The sequence below is a fragment of the Gymnoscopelus braueri genome, assembly GCF_963280865.1.
Source record: "Gymnoscopelus braueri genome assembly, chromosome: 9".
In the NCBI taxonomy this organism is placed as follows: domain Eukaryota; kingdom Metazoa; phylum Chordata; class Actinopteri; order Myctophiformes; family Myctophidae; genus Gymnoscopelus; species Gymnoscopelus braueri.
In genome coordinates this window covers 36,093,669-36,113,556 of record NC_137610.1, presented here as the reverse complement: position 1 = coordinate 36,113,556, position 19,888 = coordinate 36,093,669, and the positions used below count along the sequence as shown (strand labels likewise).

At 40.1% G+C, this 19,888-nt stretch overlaps 1 protein-coding gene across 1 annotated transcript in view; it reads right to left on the bottom strand.

The window, feature by feature from the left end:
* Positions 1 to 2,738: 2,738 nt before the first annotated feature.
* The window catches only part of syt9b (synaptotagmin IXb), a gene marked incomplete at its 3' end in the record, with an annotated part of 31,951 nt that continues 14,801 nt past the window's right edge, over positions 2,739 to 19,888 (bottom strand). The window contains exons 5-9 of the mRNA XM_080438735.1: positions 18,906 to 19,446; positions 6,458 to 6,578; positions 5,825 to 5,996; positions 5,509 to 5,638; positions 2,739 to 2,816 (exon numbers count right to left, since the gene is read on the bottom strand). Of these exons, the coding sequence (XP_080294861.1) occupies positions 2,739 to 2,816; positions 5,509 to 5,638; positions 5,825 to 5,996; positions 6,458 to 6,578; positions 18,906 to 19,446 (1,042 nt within the window). The remainder of the gene's footprint in view (positions 2,817 to 5,508; positions 5,639 to 5,824; positions 5,997 to 6,457; positions 6,579 to 18,905; positions 19,447 to 19,888) is intronic.

Genomic DNA, 19,888 nt, shown 5'->3' with positions numbered 1-19,888 from the left:
CTCATGACTATAGAGATCATGTGTACCGATTTATGTTAAATTTGGATACAATCTGAAGGAGTAATATCCAAAAATGTGTTTTACATAAATCGGCCTCCTGGTGGCACTATAAAAGGCAGATGTGAAAAAAGCAGGGCAAAGGTTTTTCCTTTACCTGTTGGGAGTGCGCATACAAAGTTGTCAACAGATCGGTGCAGTTACGGGTAAAAACACGAATTGGCCTGTTATAGCGCCACCATGAGGCTGATTTGAAAAAATTTAAGTGGCATTTCTTCCTCGGCTTAATGGAAATGTACGTGCAAAATTTCATGGAAATTGCATGCTGTGTTCATGATTTGAGGCATTTTGTTCAACACGGAGCACTTCTGCAAACTTTGGAAGCCATTTTGAGGCAATCAAGATGGAATATGAAAAATCTGAAAAAAACTGTTTTGTTTAATGACTATAGAGATACTGTGTACCGATTTGCGTGACGTTTGGACAAAATCTGTAGGAGTACTGTCACATTTTTTTGTGTGCAAAAAGTGGCCTCCTGGTGGCGCTATAACAGGCCCATGTGAAACATTTTGGGCAGAGGTTCTGAATTGGCATCCAGGGAGTGTGTGTGCACAGTTTCGCTGTGATCAAGCCAACGGTGCCGGAGATTAGCTGTTCACAGACGGACGGACACACGGACACACACACACGGATGGACGGACGGACAGGGGGTAAAACATACTCTCTCGCCATGCCTTTCGGCCTGGCGGAGACAATAAATAAAACATGTTGTCCATTTTTTAACAGCTTTTCATACTTAATTCATCCTTAATAGAAAATGTACAGAAACGGTCTGTCTCCATGGATTGCAGTGTTCTCCTTTGGTACATTTAATAATGCTGCCATACATCTATTTATGACAACACGTCACTTGGGGTCACACGTAGTGTACTGTACTGTACTTTACTGTACTGTACATGTACTTGTCACTCGAGAGAGCTGTATTGTTCCAACACAACTGCCATTGGAATGTTCAGTGAAATGATAACCTTGCTGCTATGGCAACATGCCGTCCTGAGGGTCATGCATTGAAACATTTCGTTACTGTAGGGCAGAAGCCTCTCATGTCCAAAACTGTTACTTTTAAGGAAATGGGGGGGGGAAAAAGAACCTGTGTTCCAAAGTAGGGCATTAATTCACAAAGAAAACATTAAAAGTCGAAATATGGAGATACAAGGTTTCTGCCTGACGGCAACGATTTGGAACCATACATTTCCATGATAGCGTTAGCTGGGGCTCTGAGGCAGCCGTCTGAAGTGCACCAGATGAAGAACCATTTCAACGACGTTGATTTGAACAGGAATGTCCAATTCTGTCCATCGCAATTCTTACCTCTCTAACTCTGCTCGTTATTTCTAATAGGCTATCTATCTACATATTCACACAGAGCCGACTGTTACAGTAGCTGAAGCCTCACACACTCTTGACAAAGTTAACATTTTGGTCCACGTACTGCAGTTGGACAGAGACAACTGTTAGTTTAAAGGTATCATGACATTCATTTTCACTTTTTTTATTTTCAATGTTTTATTTGGGGTTTTATGACCTCAATTACACCCAAAAAACCTGAACTTAGAACATTCAGTGGATTTTCTGTGGTCTGGGGTTTTCTGAATAATTAGGCTGAAAAGTAATCTGAGCTTGGCCCTTCGACAGTGAGGTCACAGTCGATTAATCCCGCCCACTCTCCTCCTCGCCCCTCCCCTCCCCTATCCTTTCCTTTGGGGGGGGGCGGAGCAGAGGCGATGATTGACAGGCAAAATCCCTCACCAGCGACACCCGCAGGCAAAGATTTCTTTTTTCATTGCAGTTGAAAAGGCTTTAGAAATGTGAGAGAAAAACACCTGCCATGGATCACTGGAATGGAATTTTCACTTAAAACTTTTTGTACACTTTTGAAGGACCAGGACAAAGACTTTGAATGTGGTGTAAAAGTGAATGTCATTAAACCTTTAATCTATTTCAAACATCTTGGTTATGCCGCTATAAAGGTTAGGCATGAATGTACTTTAGTAGCCTTCTCAGAATGTGGTCAAGTTTTTTTGGTTTTCATGACAAAATAGGAATAAGGAATATAAATCTGCCTTTCCAGCTTCATATCACAGTAAATACTATTCGATCTAATGACACGAGTAATGGCTCATAAGTTAAAACCATTTAACCACATAGACCCAATATACTTCATTGGCCGATGTTCCCCAGTGGTCTATACTTGGTCCCTTCCTTTTTCACCCTACACCGAATGTCTTCGCCGCTTCTACAAGTTCACCACATGTAACGCTGTGACACATTGTGAGCTTGTAGATCTTCTATTTTTGTGTTCTTCTATAATAAGTGTTGTATGTAAAATAGAGAAAATAGCCAATCTACAAGCTCACAACGGGTCGCAACGCAATGTGTTGTTAGCTTGTAGATCTACTATTTTTGCTGAATATTTGGCCATTGTGACATGCCCAGATTAGGGACACACCATGGGTTCATGTGGTTACACAGTAATAACTTCAGCCAGGCTATTAAAAAATGGTAATGTCTAGGATTTCCAGCAGGTCCACAGTACATTGAATTTCAAAGTGATAGTGAGGCACACATTAAAATTGTGTGTGTGTGTGTGTGTGTGTGTGTGTGTGTGTGTGTGTGTGTGTGTGTGTGTGTGTGTGTGTGTGTGTGTGTGTGTGTGTGTGTGTGTGTGTGTGTGTGTGTGATCATGGTGAAGGTGGTGTCTTCAAAGAGTTGGTGGATCCTCCTTGACTTCCACCCACTGCAGGCCCCTGTCCGACCCACTGGACCACAGAGAAATAGAGAGAGAGAGAGACAGAAAGGCAGGCAGGCACACAAACAGACAGACAGACCAACAGACAGAGATGGAGAGAAAGTGATTGCTCTGTCACTGCAATTAGAAAAAGTCACAATCATGACCTCTCAAAGTCATAACCTGTGTTAAAGCCACAGTGAATATGACTGCTCCTTGCTACCATGCTGACTGTCACTGTAATTACAAACACAGTACACAGGTCTTACTTTTACCATCAAAGGATTTTCACTAGACATCATTTTCAGTTGGACACACACTACTGTACATACCATACGGTAGGTCAGTGGTTCGCAAAATGGGGTCCTGGGGGGGGGGGGGGGGGGCTAATAAGGTGATGCTGTCATCAGGCTCTTCACATCGTTCTCTCGTATGAGAAGAAGCTGATGGACAGTCAAGTACAGTATGTGCACATGTTGTTCGTGGACTACAGCTCGGTTTCAACACTGTAGTCCCAGCCAGGCTTGACAAAAAACCTAGAGACATCGGGCTGCACCCAAGCTTGTGCAACTGGACTAACTTCCTCATAACGTGTCACGATTGTGAGCTTTTAGATCAGCTATTTTCAAATAGCCAATGTATGTTAAAAGTGGTTAAACTGATTTTGATACTGTATATTAACTCATTTTGGTGAGGACCCTCCTGGAACCCCCTCAAAGACCCTGGACCCTCCCTGGACCCCACTTTGAGAACCACTGCTGTATGTAACACACTCTCTCTTTCTCTCTTTATCTCTCTATTTCTCTCTCATTTTGCTTCATTCATACCTTTGAGTACAGTGATTATGTGTGAGTTTATCATATGCATTGTGTTTAGCATGTGTCCCCCTAAGGAGCCATCTGCAGATGTATTGAGTTGTACAGTAATAATCCATTAGCCTGCTGGAATTATGCTGCTACAAGGTCACTAATGGTCCTAGATACTGTACACCACTACCACTCTATGGCGTCTGATAACAAAGACAAAACACGTGGTGAGCGGCATATATCTGTCTGTACACTGTCAAATGTACAGTGTATATTTAGCTCTGAGAGTGTACAAGTGGAACCAAAGTAAGGGTCCATTTGTTTCCATTTGTACACACTCAGCATTATAGATGGAGAAAATGTATATGAAGGAATTTACTGTGCGTGCGTGCGTGCGCGCACATGCTTGAGTGAGAGCTTGCATGAGTGAGTGCATGTGTGTGTTACAGTACAGTACTACTGTACTACAGCAGTGACTGGATAGCCTTTTTAAACTTTTCATGTAGCTTTTTCAGAGCATGTTTGTTTACATCTAGAGCTTCAAAGACACATGGGCTGTTATTTTAGTCATTACCAGGTACTTCTATAGGGATCTACCCTAAAAAACTGATGGTAGCAGTATTCTTTGATTCATTTTCCCATTTTTCCGCACACAGCAAAATTCTCAGTGTTAATTTACCTCTGAAGTGTATAACTTGTGTACACAGTTTTTTGTACACTCTATATTATTTTTTTGTTATTTTTGTTATTTTTTTTTACAAATGTACACTTTTGTGTACATTTGTGTACACTCTTCTGAGTTAAATTAATACTCTACTACAGGCTACTGGAAAGTTGTCTTGCAGAAAGTCTTCCCCAATGGTGGTCTTTGACACACAGGTTTATGTGCCATACTTTTATGCTGTGTGTGTTTAAAGTAGCTTTCTGCTGTGTGCTTAAGAAGGTACAGATATGGGAAGCTTCTGGAACTTGTGTGCTGACCTTTATTTTGACCCTCTTCTTCTCCTGTTTAGTGTTATTCAAGGAGACAAGAATTTAATTAGACTTAGCAGATTAGTTTATTTTTGTGTGTGGTCTTTGGCCACAATGTCATTGCTGAATGAGAGAGGTAAAAAGATGATGAACAGATGGATGCTGACGGATAATGTGTACGCTATGTGTAACCTAGCCACCTCCAAGAAAACCCAAGAAACCACTTGGCAATCATGCAGCAACTGCAGTAACCACCTTGCATTTTGTTCAGAAAATGCACAGTGTGGATGATTAATTAGCTAGTTTGTGGCTATGTCAGTACCAGTGAGGAATGCTAAAAACAGATTTTCCCACTCAGCCGATAATAAGCAAAAATAACAGAAATGTTTTAAATGTGACTACACAAAATATGACTACACAATAGACATTTTATCTGGCATGCATGCAAAGAATTCAACAGCATGTTATTGACTCATGACTGAATTTTAAGCTTTTTTTTTTACCTCCCATCCAAGCTGAATATCAATTGATTAAATTTTAACAACTCAACATGAATATACATGAATCCGTCCAAGTTCTGTGTCAGTATGCTATGTTTGTACTAATGAGTGTGGGCTAGGAATTCAGAAATAGAAACAGCACTGTGAATGAAGCCACTTCTGTCTCTCTCTCTATCATGTCTTTCTGTCTGTCTGTCTGTCTGTCTGTCTGTCTGTCTGTGCGTCTCTCTCTCTCTCTCTGCAAAATACATTGCTAACATGACAACGTGAAATCATATGCAGATTAACTTTAATCATTCCTGTTTTGAGTTATGTATTTGTCTGATAGACAAATGGTACTGCACACACACACACACACACACACACACACACACACACACACACACACACACACACACACACACACACACACACACACACACACACACACACACACACTTGGTACCTCTATGAGGGGATGCCAGTGTGCGATGGGTTTGCGAGGGTATGACAGCATCTCACTCCAGTGTTCTCGACCCAAACCCTCAGCGTCATTGCCCACTCTGCACACTCCGATGACTTCATTGTGGCCAACCCTGTGAGATGAGAAAAAAATCACGATGGGATCTGTCTAATTAGTACATTGCCATTCTGTTCAGTAACTTAGTATGCTACAGTATATAGTTAAGAGGGAAGTTTTCTGTGAAATTAGTTTAACATACTGTACGTATTGAATAAGTTACACATTGATACAGGCAGGAAGATCAACAGATAGCACTAACCGATCATAATCCATGACTGCTATAAGGAGGCTGATTTGGTCAATGTTCTCTGGGGGGACATCAAATACTATGGCTTCATTATACACTGGGTTCAGGGTGTTACGCTTGGTTGAAGTCTTTCTTTTCTTCAGTCTCCGCCCATCACACATCAGGGACACTTTAACGTATGGATCTGTAGAAAGTTATAGTAATATGATTATCCACTGTAGAGGTCTGGAGGAAAGTTTCTTTTTTGAGATGGAGTACTATAGTAGATGACAAAATACGGATGTGATGAATGGATGTTGACCAACAAGATGAATGGTGAAGCAGGGCAACTGCACTCTTGATAACGTACAAATGAATATGTACTTTATTGAACAGCCTTTTCAACATTAGTTGCTCCACAAAAGTGCCACAGCTGAGCGAAAGGGTCATGCACGCAACAAAGTATGAATGTGTCTTCATGGCCCTGAGATGGATTTAAGACTGGATCTTCATGATTTGACCTCAATTTGACCTCAATTTCATCCGTAATCCCTAACAAATAATAACAATCAAACAAGATATACAGAAAGAAACAGACACATGTTCCTTCCATGATCAGACAATCAAACAAAAAACCACAACAATACAGCAATATGAGGTACAGACCAGAAGCGCCGGTGATATCCATGGCTTTGAGGTTTCTAGCTTTGATCATGGTAATGGTGAGTCTTCCAGCAGTGGGGAGATAGCACAGCGAGAACATCAGCTCCCCCAAGTCCACATTGTCCTGTAAAACAATATCAAGAATCAAGACGGATATATTTGTCACTATATTTAAAGGCATGTTATAAACTATAATTTATAGCTAATTCCATATTTGACATATAACAGAAAGTCTCACAGGATAGGTGACATGAGGTACACACACACACACACACACACGCACGCACGCACGCACGCACGCACGCACACACACACACAGTCTTGTAACTCTCTGACAAACAAAAACCCCTTTTTAAAATTATATAATAATTTTTTATCCAATGTCAACATACGTCAAATATGGTCAAAAGTCAAACAATCAATATGGCCAAAGAAGGTGCACATGAAAATGGACCCTTTTGTGACATTTTGTCAGGTAAACACAGCTGAACATAATAATGTTAATTGTGAGTGTGTTTCTGTGTGCCAGCAAAATATGTGTTGTGAAATGTACAAAACAAGTCAGTGGAAGAAAAATAATAGCCTTCAGCAGGACCTGTCTGTGATGTCAAAAACTTTTAGAAACATTTAAGCAATAACTTACAGCAGAAATAATTTACTTGACGAGTAGGCTACCTTGCAATGCCACTGAAGCTCAAATGGCATGCTATAAGATTCCTATTCGAGATTGGTTTTCCCATAGCAAACGAGGACCAGTGCACAGAACAATTCCAGATTTCAGTCAGTCAAGGACATTAATTTAACAGTGATTTTAACTCTGGTTCCAGCAGTTAGGAACTAGGTTAATCTTGTATACATGTAATATATATATATCCCAAAGATCTATCTGAAGATTTGGAAAAATAACTGCTCCACCGGAAAGAGATATAAAGTGCTACATTCTCAGGATCATTAACATCCATTACATTACTCTACAGAATTTATGACATGAGGCTGGAGATCATTTATGGTGACATTTGCATTAAGGATATTTCGCAGAAGAGAGATAACATCTGTTCCATAATGAGCCAGGAGAGACTCAATAAGCTGTTATTACTTCCTATTGAGTGTGACCTGGCTAACCAGACTTGACGACGTCAAGGCACTTTGCACACAGAAACACAAGGAATATGGCTGTGTAAGAGCCAAGAAAGACAAGGTAGGAAATACGATTTAATGTAATTTAAATAATACAGAAGCAACTTGTGGCTGTTTGTGTGGCAAATCTTTGTTGACCATGTTGCACTTTAAAGTGGTTGAGTGGTTGTTGAATATCTGTCACGGGGCAGTTTGTGCCCTGTAGACATGAATCGAGGACATTGCATGCACACACACGCCACACAGCTGCGTCCATAACTAATTAACATCGCGGGCGGCTTGGAAGTGACTGTTTGGAGGTGACTGTTCAGTACCATGCAGTGTTGCATGTTTTATAATTGGTAAATCTATGTAGATGTAGAAGGGCCAGCCAAGGGATCAGTCTTTTCTCGGTTCAGGCCAGCATGGGGTTGAATTCTAAAGTATTACTCTCTCAGACCTGATTTGTTTTCATTTCTAGTATATTGTCATTAGCTGCTTGTAGTGACATCAATCCATACTGTGCATACTGTATAGGCCTAATCATGAAGAGTGTGACACACCATTTGATTCCAGTCACAGCTATTGATATTAGCTAGTCAAACTTAGGAAATGATATACTTCAGTTATATTCAGTAAACTGCATGTGCCATAAATCACTGCACCTCAGAAAAACACTGTATTGTTGACGGATCATGCTCCAACACCTCCCACAGAGACTGATAGAAACCAGTCTAATCAGCAGACTGAATATGCATCACTCATCATCACCATCAATCAGCATACTGCTGATAGACAGGGTTATCTCATGTGTATATCATGAGCATTTTAAATGTGTTGTGACGACTCTGTTGAAAGCTTGGACCCCGTTTCAGCTTCTTCTTTCAACTCTGTATCAGTAATTGTAAATTTAACTGAAATAAGGCATTTTTTAACCGGTCGATATCAGCTATAGCCTGGTAAAGCCCCTCTCTCCGGAAAATCTCATTTCCATTTGATTTCAGGAAGGAGTCTGGCATGAAGGCTTGTATGGGCGTTTCTAGCGCATTACCAAAAAAACGAGCCTATCAGCGTCGTCGCTCATCGTTCTGTGATTGACAGCGAAAGTTGGCCAATCAGGTGGCGAGTTCGAGTGAGCCCGAATGGAGCCGAGTGCAGCCTGAGTGCAGCCAACAAAAGACGAACGGCAGCCATTGTTGTTTGTGCGTTGTCTTCACTTCTTACTTTCGGTTTTAAAACACTCTCAAACTTCTTTTTTGAGGCACGGAAGTTTGGATAGAATTTAGTTGTTTAACTTCATATATGTGGTCAAATAATCATGACAGAGCCTATTTAAAAATAAAAATTCAGAGAACCGGCAGGGGCGGGCAGTGACACGCATGTATCCGAATAAGGCAACCTATTTTGGGCATGGCCGTCTCAAAAGTCCCGTTGCGTCACATTAGTCTGGAGGTGGTAAAAATGCACTGCTGATTGGCTGAAGAGGAACACTTGCAGAATGGGCGATCATGCCAGACTCACTCCTGAAATAAATGACAATTGAGATTTCCGGAGGGAGGGTTTACCAGGCTATATCAGCTATACATTAGCCTTCAAACAGGTGTCATACATGGAGAGCACAATTGGTGAATTTTAATTACTTGTATTTGCTTGAAGTGTGCACTGTGCAACAGAGTTTTCTAGGGAAAAAGCATGTGTTGGATCTAGACTCTATATTGGCAGATACTCCATATTAAATGATGAAAAAATTATTGAATAGGACATCCCTAGTAACTATAGTTGAACAGCAGGGAGTCTGGTGTCACACCACCCTGGTTTTCCTATAGAGGATCTCTCTCCTTTGCAGTGCATCCAGAACAGCTCACACACTGAGTTCCTTCCCTAATCAACACCTCTGAAAATGAGGTGTTAGGATGAGAATCTATAACTGGTGTCTTTAGAAGACACTGACTGGCACAGAAGGTTTCCAACAGGGAAAGTTCTTCTCTGTGATTTCCTCCTCTACTTCCATGTGGTGGGTGCTGACAGCACTCTCTGTCACAGTGTCAGACTCAGACATTTTGGAGTCAATGACGAAGGATTGGGAAGATAGATTCTATTGTATTGTTGCGTTAGACCCGAGCCGGTGCATTGTCACAGCTTTACCAAGCCTTCCTCCGTCTATGACAGGAGGGAGTATCACATTTCTCCTGTCCGTTGTATAGCATGCATCCATCTACAGGTAGTAAAGTAGCATGAAACTCTAGGGCGGATTTTCAGTTCGTTTTCAAGTTCAGGCTCAAAACTACAGCAAACTAATCAAACTTTACAAAACATTTGAGGAAACCATTGACTACTACCCCATTTGGCAACACTTTAGAATAATTATTCGTTATTTGTTTTATGTACAACATTTTAAAAAGGCTGAAAGTTATGTTGTTGTATTAAACACAGCTGCTGTGAGTGATATTTTCTGTTTAAGACAAAGCTTTATGTTAAAAAGCTAAAGCCCTATATTCCAATTGTAATCACTACTAGTGTTTGTTCGGTAACAGGGGTCATTTTCAGGTGGGACACCAATTTCATCCAATCAGGAGAGAGAAGCCATTTAGCAGTCTTACCTGATTGGATTAAATTCGTATCCCGTTGCCTCACTTTTTTTGTTTATGTATACAAATGTTCGCCTATAATGCCAAGTTGAAAGTGGTTAAGATACACACATTTCATAAAACAGCTAGAATTTCTCATCTAAGTGCTAATGTTTCCTCGCTACTCCGGCTTCTGGTTGCGATGGATGCAGTGGCCGGCGATATCGATGTGACTGACTCTGAGAGATCTGGATTGTCTCCACAAAATGAGTAATACACAGGATGTTGTTAATGATTCTATATTCGGCAGTTAATCCCTGTCAGCACTAACCTATCGCCCAGGATATGTAGTTAAAGGTCAGATGTAATTGTAACACTGGAAAATAAGTGTGCCCACTTAAGCATCAATGAGTGGTCTCTCTCCGGCGCCACGCTGATAATGATGAATTGGAGTCAGTCTGCTGTGGGACCCAGTAGGTGAACGTCACACACACACACACACACACACACACACACACACACACACACACACACACACACACACTGCCGTGAGACTATTGCCTCTAACCAAAATCACTGGGAATCAAATTAAAGAAATGAGTTGATTCATCACAGCTGTCAACACACACACACACACACACACACACACACACACACACACACACACACACACACACGCACACACGAATGCACACACAAACACACACACACACACACACAAATGCACACAAATACAGACACAAACACCGTCCACGAGCAAAGGCTTTGTCCATTAACAATGAGAATGTCACTAGCCAAATGAGTTAATCCATCATGTCTGTGACAAGGGCAAAAGAATTCCCTTCAAACTCATGGTCATGTTATGCTTAGCCTAGAGTCAAGACCCTGTACAACCTCTGTTCCTGTCTTCAAGGAATCTCACGAACACGCACAGCACACACACACGCGCACGCACACACACACACACACACACACACACACACACACACACACACACACACACACACACACACACACACACACACACACACACACACACACACACACACACACACACAACTTTGGTTTTCAGACTATGAAATACCAATCCCCACTCTTATGAGCACTCAAATCAAGTCTGCGGTTGGAGACTATGGTCACTTGTACTCAGCCAATGAAATTAGACTAGTGCTCTAAAGGGCCCCCAATATTGCAGAGGGAGAGTGTGGACAGTCCATCTTCTTCAATTAGAATGCTAGCACCTTCCCTCCCACCAGAACCTTTCTGGGAGCCTTGCACCATCTGTACCTCTAAGGATCCCTGTCTCATTCTTCTGTCTCCTCCAGTGCTGGAAGATGTAGCCCACTCAGATGAAATAGAAGCCATATATATATATATATATATATATATATATATATATATATACACACACACACACACACATATATATATATATATATATATATATATATATATATATATATATATATATATATATATATATATATATATATATATATATATATATATATATATATATATATATATATATATACACACACACACACACACATATATATATATATATATATATATATATATATATATATATATATATATAGATATAGATATAGATATATACACACACATATATATATGTAGATATAGATATAGATATATATAGAGATTTGTTGTCTAAATAAATGACGTTTTGGCAATATTGTCTTAATCACGGATACGACGCATTGTGAGCTTGTCTGCTATTTTCGACACGCGTCGTGTGACAAAGTATGAATCGGGCTGCACTGATGAGAGATGACTGGAGCGGAGAATGTATTCAGCTCACCTAACCACTGGACATCCTCTTACAATACATCATAGAAGAGCCACAGTCATGGTGTCTGTCCGCATGACTGGACATGGTGGAAGTAACTGTAATGTGTAGCCTAGCCTGGGATGAACTGTTGCTGTGTAAATAAATACACACAGGCAGAATTAGGCTAAACTAGATTAGGCTGCCACAATAGCAAGCATGGAATGAATGAAACTGCATGGTGAAATAATTCGGTGAAGTGGTGGTCTGGCATGTTCACTATGACTCACTAAACTATACCTGACATCGTTGCTGACCTTTTGTTCCCAAAGCATATTGTGGTTTGTTAGTATCAAAATCAACTTGCAGAGATTGCAAAGACTTGCTTGAAATAGGTAATATCCAACACACTAAATCTAATATGACTTTTTTTTTTCTTGTTTGTTGTGAAATGACGTTATCGCTGCATTTAAATGTCCTACCTGACAACATAATCTAATTTCTCAGTTGAAGAGAAGGGATACCACCTCCAACCACTATATTTGAAGTTAAATGGTTTGGCCAACATACAACTCTTTATTTTTTATTCAGGTAAGTTTGGTAACATTTTAACAAATGCAAAACATACAAATTAAGTCATTGATGGGAAGATATTAATGTGGCCTACAATATGGCCAAATCTGTGAACAGACAGTTGGTAGTTAAATAATGGGTCTCTACTGAATCTTATCATTTATAGAAAGTATTCATGCCAACGGACATTTACAAATGTTTTCAAGAAGGTGGTTTTTACTCTAACTCTAACTCTAACCTGACAATGACAAGCTTTCAGCGCCATGCCATAATCTGCATGCCAAAATTGGTTGGTTTATTTTTTATTTATCTAATATTTAGGGTTTGCGCTTCAATTTGGTGCATCTGCTCTACCAAGAAGCATGTATTTCAGCTAAACTTCAACTTTTCCACCAATATACAGCATCACATTTCATTTCTATTTTAAAGGATAGTGTTTGCTAAGCTTATTCATATACATCAGAAGGTAGGTTGGTTTCTGTTTTACAGGCTATGTAACTTTCAATGACTGCAATTCACTTTATAAACCATGCTGAATCACATTTTGAGAAAGTTGAGATATATTATTTATTAATGAGGCTGGATTCAAAGGGATATTGTCAGAGTGTTTCTTTTGGTTGTTGTTGTTTTTGTTTAGTTCTTTATGCGTGGTGTCAAAAGGGCGAAGATTCAAGGTTTTTTATTGTTACATCTTGTACAAAAAAAAAATCTTGTTCCTCATACATTGTAGCAGCAATAAAATAGAAGAAAAGAGAGCTCTAGTCATTTAGAATAGGGTTTGTCCATATCTCCGTCTGTCTATTTGTATCTGTCTCCACAAAAGAATAGCATTCACAGCGAACCACACAGCTCAGCTGACGCTGCCACACTAATCACAGTTTACCTCACGCTGCTATGTGCATAAAGCAAACCACAAAGCAAAGTTCTGTATCTCAGGATTAGTATTATCACACAAATCTCATGTTAGCACGTTAGCACATCATGCTTCATTCACAAACTGCACATGTAGTAACTATCCATATTTTTTTCTTTGTGCCATCCCACTGTCACAACTTAAATAATGTCAGAGTTACTCTGTAGGCTACAGTTAGAATATTTTAGAGTTGCAATATAAACAAAATATTTCTGTATCAGTTACACATATATCATCTGTGCTGCCCACTGGCTCTACAGACTCGTATTTCTCACTTAGTCAATAAGACAAAGGAGGTGAACCTCCCAATAAATTCAATAAAGGAACCTCCTTTATTGAATTAAAGAGACACACACACACATACACACTTGCCACGCACATGGTGACCCCATTCATCAAGGTCCTAATTACGTTCCAACCAGACTGTGGTCGATCATATTGACTGACCCTAGAAGAGCTACAGATTACAGTGCTTCTGAACTCTTGATTGCCTTTGCCTCTGTTAATCCGCCACTTGGTTAACAATGGAGCATGACTTTTGGCATAACAATAATAAATATATTTTACAAAATAGATTAACCATAAATCTATTGACCCCTAAGAGTCTGGGCATCCCTCAGTAGCCTCAAAATAATTGAAAGTTTATCGTAATACGTTCGTGCTAACTCCCAAGAATAAATGGGTGCATGGGTCAAACTCAATACATGAACCAAACATCTCAGGAAACGACAAAGTACATGAGAAGTCATTACCGGTACGTAATTGCAAAGTAATTGGTTAGTTAAGGTGGTTTTCCAGTTGGTTAGACCAGGTCCATAACATGACAAGAGGAGTAAGGAATACTGAGGCGTTTCTCTCCCAGAGCCTCTATGTCCCACTCCCATCCCCCTTCCCCCAATAGACAAGCAATCATTGGTCCTCCAGAGACATGTATCCAGTCCATAAAAAACAAATGAGTGGGTAGTGTACTCCCCTATGTATTCTTCCTTTATTGAGACGGTAGAAAGATAGAGGGATATGCAGTGGAGGGCAGACAGAGGAGATAGTTACAGGCAGTGGTGGAAAAAGTACTCAAATTCTTTACTCAAGTAAAAGTACCAATACTGCAATATAGAAATACTCAGTTACAAGTAAAAGTCCAGAATTAAACATTTACTTGAGTAAAAGTACAAAGGTATTGGCATCAAAATGTACTTAAAGTACTAAAAGTAAAAGTACTAAAATATTTGAAAATAGCAGATCTTGTGGATCGGCTATTTTCAAGGTATAAAAAAGTGGTTAATGTATGTTTTATAATATAATAATTTATATCTGCAAAGTAACTAGTAACTAAAGTTTTCAAATCATTGTAGTGGAGTAAAAGTACAATATTTGCCTCTGAGAGTGGAGTAGAAGTAAAAGTATTGGAAATTGGAAATACTCAAGTAAAGTACAAATACCTCAATACTTAAAGTAATACTAGGTAACTTTTTCAACAAAACTAAAGTTAAATTGTATATCTTTTGTGAGTGGCAAATGTTTCACAACAACCACTCCATGAATTTCACCCCCGAAAGCCTTTTCTATTATAATTTCTATTGAAAAGGTGGCTCGGTGAGCCTTTCCCACGGAAAACGGAAAAGGAAATGCACCGGTTTCCTGTTTGGCCAGGAACTACCGCACCGGTTTCCTGTTTGGCCAGGAACTACCGCACCGGTTTCCTGTTTGGCCAGAAACTACCGCGCTAATAACAAAAAGGAATATCACGCTATTTTTAAGAGATTGTAGGATTTGAAGATCGAAAAACAACAGAAAAAGAAAACACAGCTCACGGTAACTAAAGCTCCACTGGAGAGAAACGATCCACAGATAGTATAAAACAATTAAAAGAACGCTTTTTGAAACGCTTCCGTCTTACGGTGAAAACAAATGGAATTCTGGGTAACGCAGGAATAAACAAATGGCCTGCAGTGACGGTAATGACCAACAGAGACTGCTAAAAATTGTTATTTGTGGACCTGCATTGTAGGCCTACAACTTTAAGTACAGTACTTAAGTAAATGTACTTAGTTACTTTACACCACTGGTTACAGGCTTATAGTATAAATTAGGCATTTCCAGCTGAGGTGTCTCTAGAGGAGGGGCCGGGTATCCAATGATTCTATAACCTACATGTTCATACTGTAGCTCAATACAAACAAGCAAGACATACGTCTTCTTGCCACAGCAGATATACCAGCTCAGCTCTTTTCAACATACATACTAAAGAAGACTGATCAACGCATTCTGAACAACAAAGTATACAAGGAGCATGTGCACGTCTTGAAGCGGTATGTCTTATGAGAAACTCAAGCATATTTGTCAATAGACAGGCAGCACATTATCGTAAATCCAAGTCCATACCATATGTTACAGTATATGTAACATATTATCATTATGGCCAAGGACAGGAGACTTGTGCTTAATTATGCCTAATTCCCTACTTTTGTTTGAGCCATGATTAATCTTCATAAACTAGAGGTTGGACCAGAGCAGGATGCCCTCCTACTGTGAGGTCCCAAGGGTGCTAACCCATTTATACTTGGGATGGAGAGAAACAGAGAGATGATGTCATCTCGGCACGCAAACTTGATGAAAGAAGAAACTCATTCATGCTCAAACACACGCGCGCGCACGCAAACACACACGCACGCATGCACGCACGTACACACAGACACTCCACTTGAACTTTGTATATCGTCGCTGTCATATTTGCAAAATTGTTACTTTTCAGGATTCAAATTCATAAACAGCAAAAGTAGCAGATCTACAAGTTCAAAACGCGTCGCTTCGCACCGTGTCGAGCTTGCAGATCTGCTACTTTTGATACTTTTGTGTGACACTCTTGTATGATGAAGTTGAGCGTATGATTTAAGAAAAACATCATATGTCATATGCTTTGAAGCTGGGCCTTTTGACCAAAGTCTGACCAAAGTCAAAGGGCTGTTGAAGGAAGCTAGGAGTAATCTCTGATGTTAGACAGTCTGTGTGTGTGTCCTTCTTTAGCAGTAGAACAGCTATAGTTAGCTATTTTGGGCTATAAATAAAGCATGTATGTGGTATTAACTACTCACTTATTTTGATACATTAATCCAGTAAATCAATTATGCATACTTAGCCTGAAAAACTAATATTGATCAAATAAGAGATCACCTGTCACATTACTTAGAAACATGTGTGAACGCTGCAGTCAAACAAAAATTCATTATGGATTCTAGTATGGCAGTAGAACATGATGATGAGATTATCATTTAAATTGCAGTATGGAAATTGGATCAGAAACCAAATGCTTTAGCATTATTACTGAGTTGTGATATTCCAATGCATTACATTACTGATATACACGCACGCACGCAAAGAACGCACGCACGCACGCATGCACGCACACACACACATTATTTATGTTTTCACATAGATTCTTTTATTTTCAAAGTGTCCTCCCCAAGAGATAGGCGACAGGGCCTGTGATAGCTTGCTGGTTGGTTGTCTCAGGGGAGGTTCATGCTATTTATATTGACCTTATTTAGTGGGTAGTGCTAATAGATTGTGGGAGGTGTTAAGGTAGCATTTATGAATCAACAGGATGAAGAGTGAGTGAGTGAGTGAGTGAGTGAGTGAGTGAGTGAGTGAGTGAGTGAGTGAGTGGGGGGCTTATGCATGTTTAATTGCTTCACAAAGCAAATGAAGTTTTATCTATTTATTTTTATTTAACAAATTCAACTTTTTGTTAGCGAGGCTTGGCACTACTGTAATTGATTTTGCATAAAGGATAAGGCATTTGGATCTATATGCCCAATTATGCATCCTTACTTCAAAAATGAACATGTTGTTGGCAAAGTTGAACAGGCATCTTTTTTTTTTTTTACAAATTAAACTGTTAGTTAGGTTTGGCACTACTGTAATTGATTTTTCATAAAGGATAAGGCATTCTTCGTGCTTTTCTGCATATTTCCAAAAGCATACGCATGTCTAAAAGCACACATGAATTTTGTGCATATAAAGGAACAAATTCAGCTAAGAACCAAAATAATGAATCAGACTATGTTTGTAGAAACACTTGTATGAGCGCTTTAGGTTCAAATATGATCTCATGGATGAGGCCCATTGATTTCAACCACCTGAGACATGGGCCCTATCTTCCGCCCGGCACATGCAGTGCTAGCGGAATCCTATCTTCCGAATGGTGCAGATCCCATATTTACCTCTTGTGCCCCGGTTGTCTTAATATCAAATGATATTCTTAACAAAAGCTGCCAAAAAAAGAAAGAAATCTATGTTTGTGTATTTTATGTCAAAGGTCCTAAAAGTCAAATTTGTATCACCTCCTGTCAAATGCAAACGTACTGTGTGATTACATCAGCAAGCCCTTATGAATATATATGAATTATGATTTCCCATAGCTCATGTTCCTCCAAATGCAGGTGTTTCCAATTATAGAGACACTGTTAGTTCTCATTTTAAACTTCAACAGTACACAGTATCTGAAAACATTTGAGGTGAAAAACAGGCACACAAGATGCACTCGAGTAGCCAGCATGTTTAGTGCAGCAGCTTCACCAGTGAACACTGCACAGTGATTTGTAGCTGGTTCATTCCCAAACTGCACATATAGGAACTTACAGTAGATAGCTAAAAGTTAGACAGGGGAGCTATGCTGTTATTACTGTAGACGCCATGTCTTGTTTATATACCGTACAATATATTAAAAGAACATACGGTAGATCAGAGATTAGAATGGTAGCAGCACCCCATTCTGAGTTACATCAAAACATTGTTGCTTCACTTTCTGACCTCACACTGCATTATTGTTTCACAGTTCTCTGCATACCTCATGGTCGCTCACTTGCAGAAAGACTTCTTCCTTGCTGACTTAGAGGCTGTAGTTTTATCTTGGTGAATAATGTAATACTGTATATCTACATGTCAAAGCATCCTCACTCTAATGTCAGCCTAGATTTGGGTCACTACCCCCAAGTGTTTCCTAGTGCTTTCATTAAACATTAACATAATCTAAGTATATTTCGATGTTGCTGCCTCTCAGAACCACAGAGGAGTTCCACTGGCTGGGGAAATGAGATACTAACACATTGATATGTCTCCTTACCACCTGCTGTTGTTACAAGGTTCTCCGAGGACAGAACATGGGATTCAGACAGGTACAGTTAGCTGCCTCTAAAATGGGTCAAACTACTGATATGCTACTGATCTATTGAAATTTAGTCTACTGCCTGTGGATGACAAGTATCAGAGGATATTGTCGACCTTTCTGTATGTATGTGTGTGTGTGTGTGTGTGTGTGTGTGTGTGTGTGTGTGTGTGTGTGTGTGTGTGTGTGTGTGTGTGTGTGTGTGTGTGTGTGTGTGTGTGTGTGTGTGTGTGTGTGTGTGTGTGTGTGTGTGTGTGTGTGTGTGTGTGTGTGTGTGAGAGAGAGAGAGAGATGGTTAAAGAAATTGATAAAACAGAGCATCTTACCGAGGTGACATATTGAATTTCCCGGCAAAGTTTTGTCTCCCGTGGAAAGTCGGCGAGATCCAGGAAGCTGTCCACGACTACCTGGCCAATCAAATCATGCCGGGAGAACCTGTCAAAGTCATACACACTGAAGTGCAGCTTGCGACTCGGAAGGTCGCTGTATGCCACGGGAAAGAGAAACACCTCGTCGAACACAGGGTTGAGTGTCTTGCGGTGCACCTTGGTCTGGTGCTTCGTCTTGCGGTCCGGCAGCAGGTAGATCTTGACATAAGGATCGGAGGTCCCTGAGAAGTCCTTGGCAGGGAGATCCAGGGCCTTGTGGATTTTTACAATCAGCTGTTCCATGTCACAGTCAAACTTCAAGATGAAGAGGAGGCGCCCACAACTGTTGGCTCGACGCCCGTCTTCACCGTCCACCGAGCGCTGCTTGTAGAGCTCTGGCTTGATTCGCCCCAGGCCAGTCAAGGACTCCTGCCGCTGGAATTGAGCAGGATTGAAGTCTGGGTTGGACATGTTCATCTGACGACGGATGGAGTTGTGGCTGTAACAAAGAACAAGCACCTAATTTGTGACACTGTGCAACCAGGTTTGCCTAGAGGTTGTATGTGTAAGGATGTTATTATAGACGGCGCAACATTACAATTAATAAATACAAATTATCGGTAAAAATTACAACGTCTGCCATGTCTTTTAATGCATTATCCATGTTTAGCATTACAATATGTGATGCTTGCCCAACCAGGACATAGGGACATCCAGCAATGATTTTGTATTGTGGCACTACATGAACATTTTGGACCAACAGACCAACCAACCGACAGCGTGGCTTATACTACAAGAAGCTAAATATATTACAACATAAAGTAAATGGCTGGAAAGCCTTTTTGTTTGTTCCTCAACAATTTCATGTGAAAACCCTTCTAAATGTATGTCTCTATGTGTACAGCATCTGTCTACACTATAATGTGTTTGAAGGTGACATG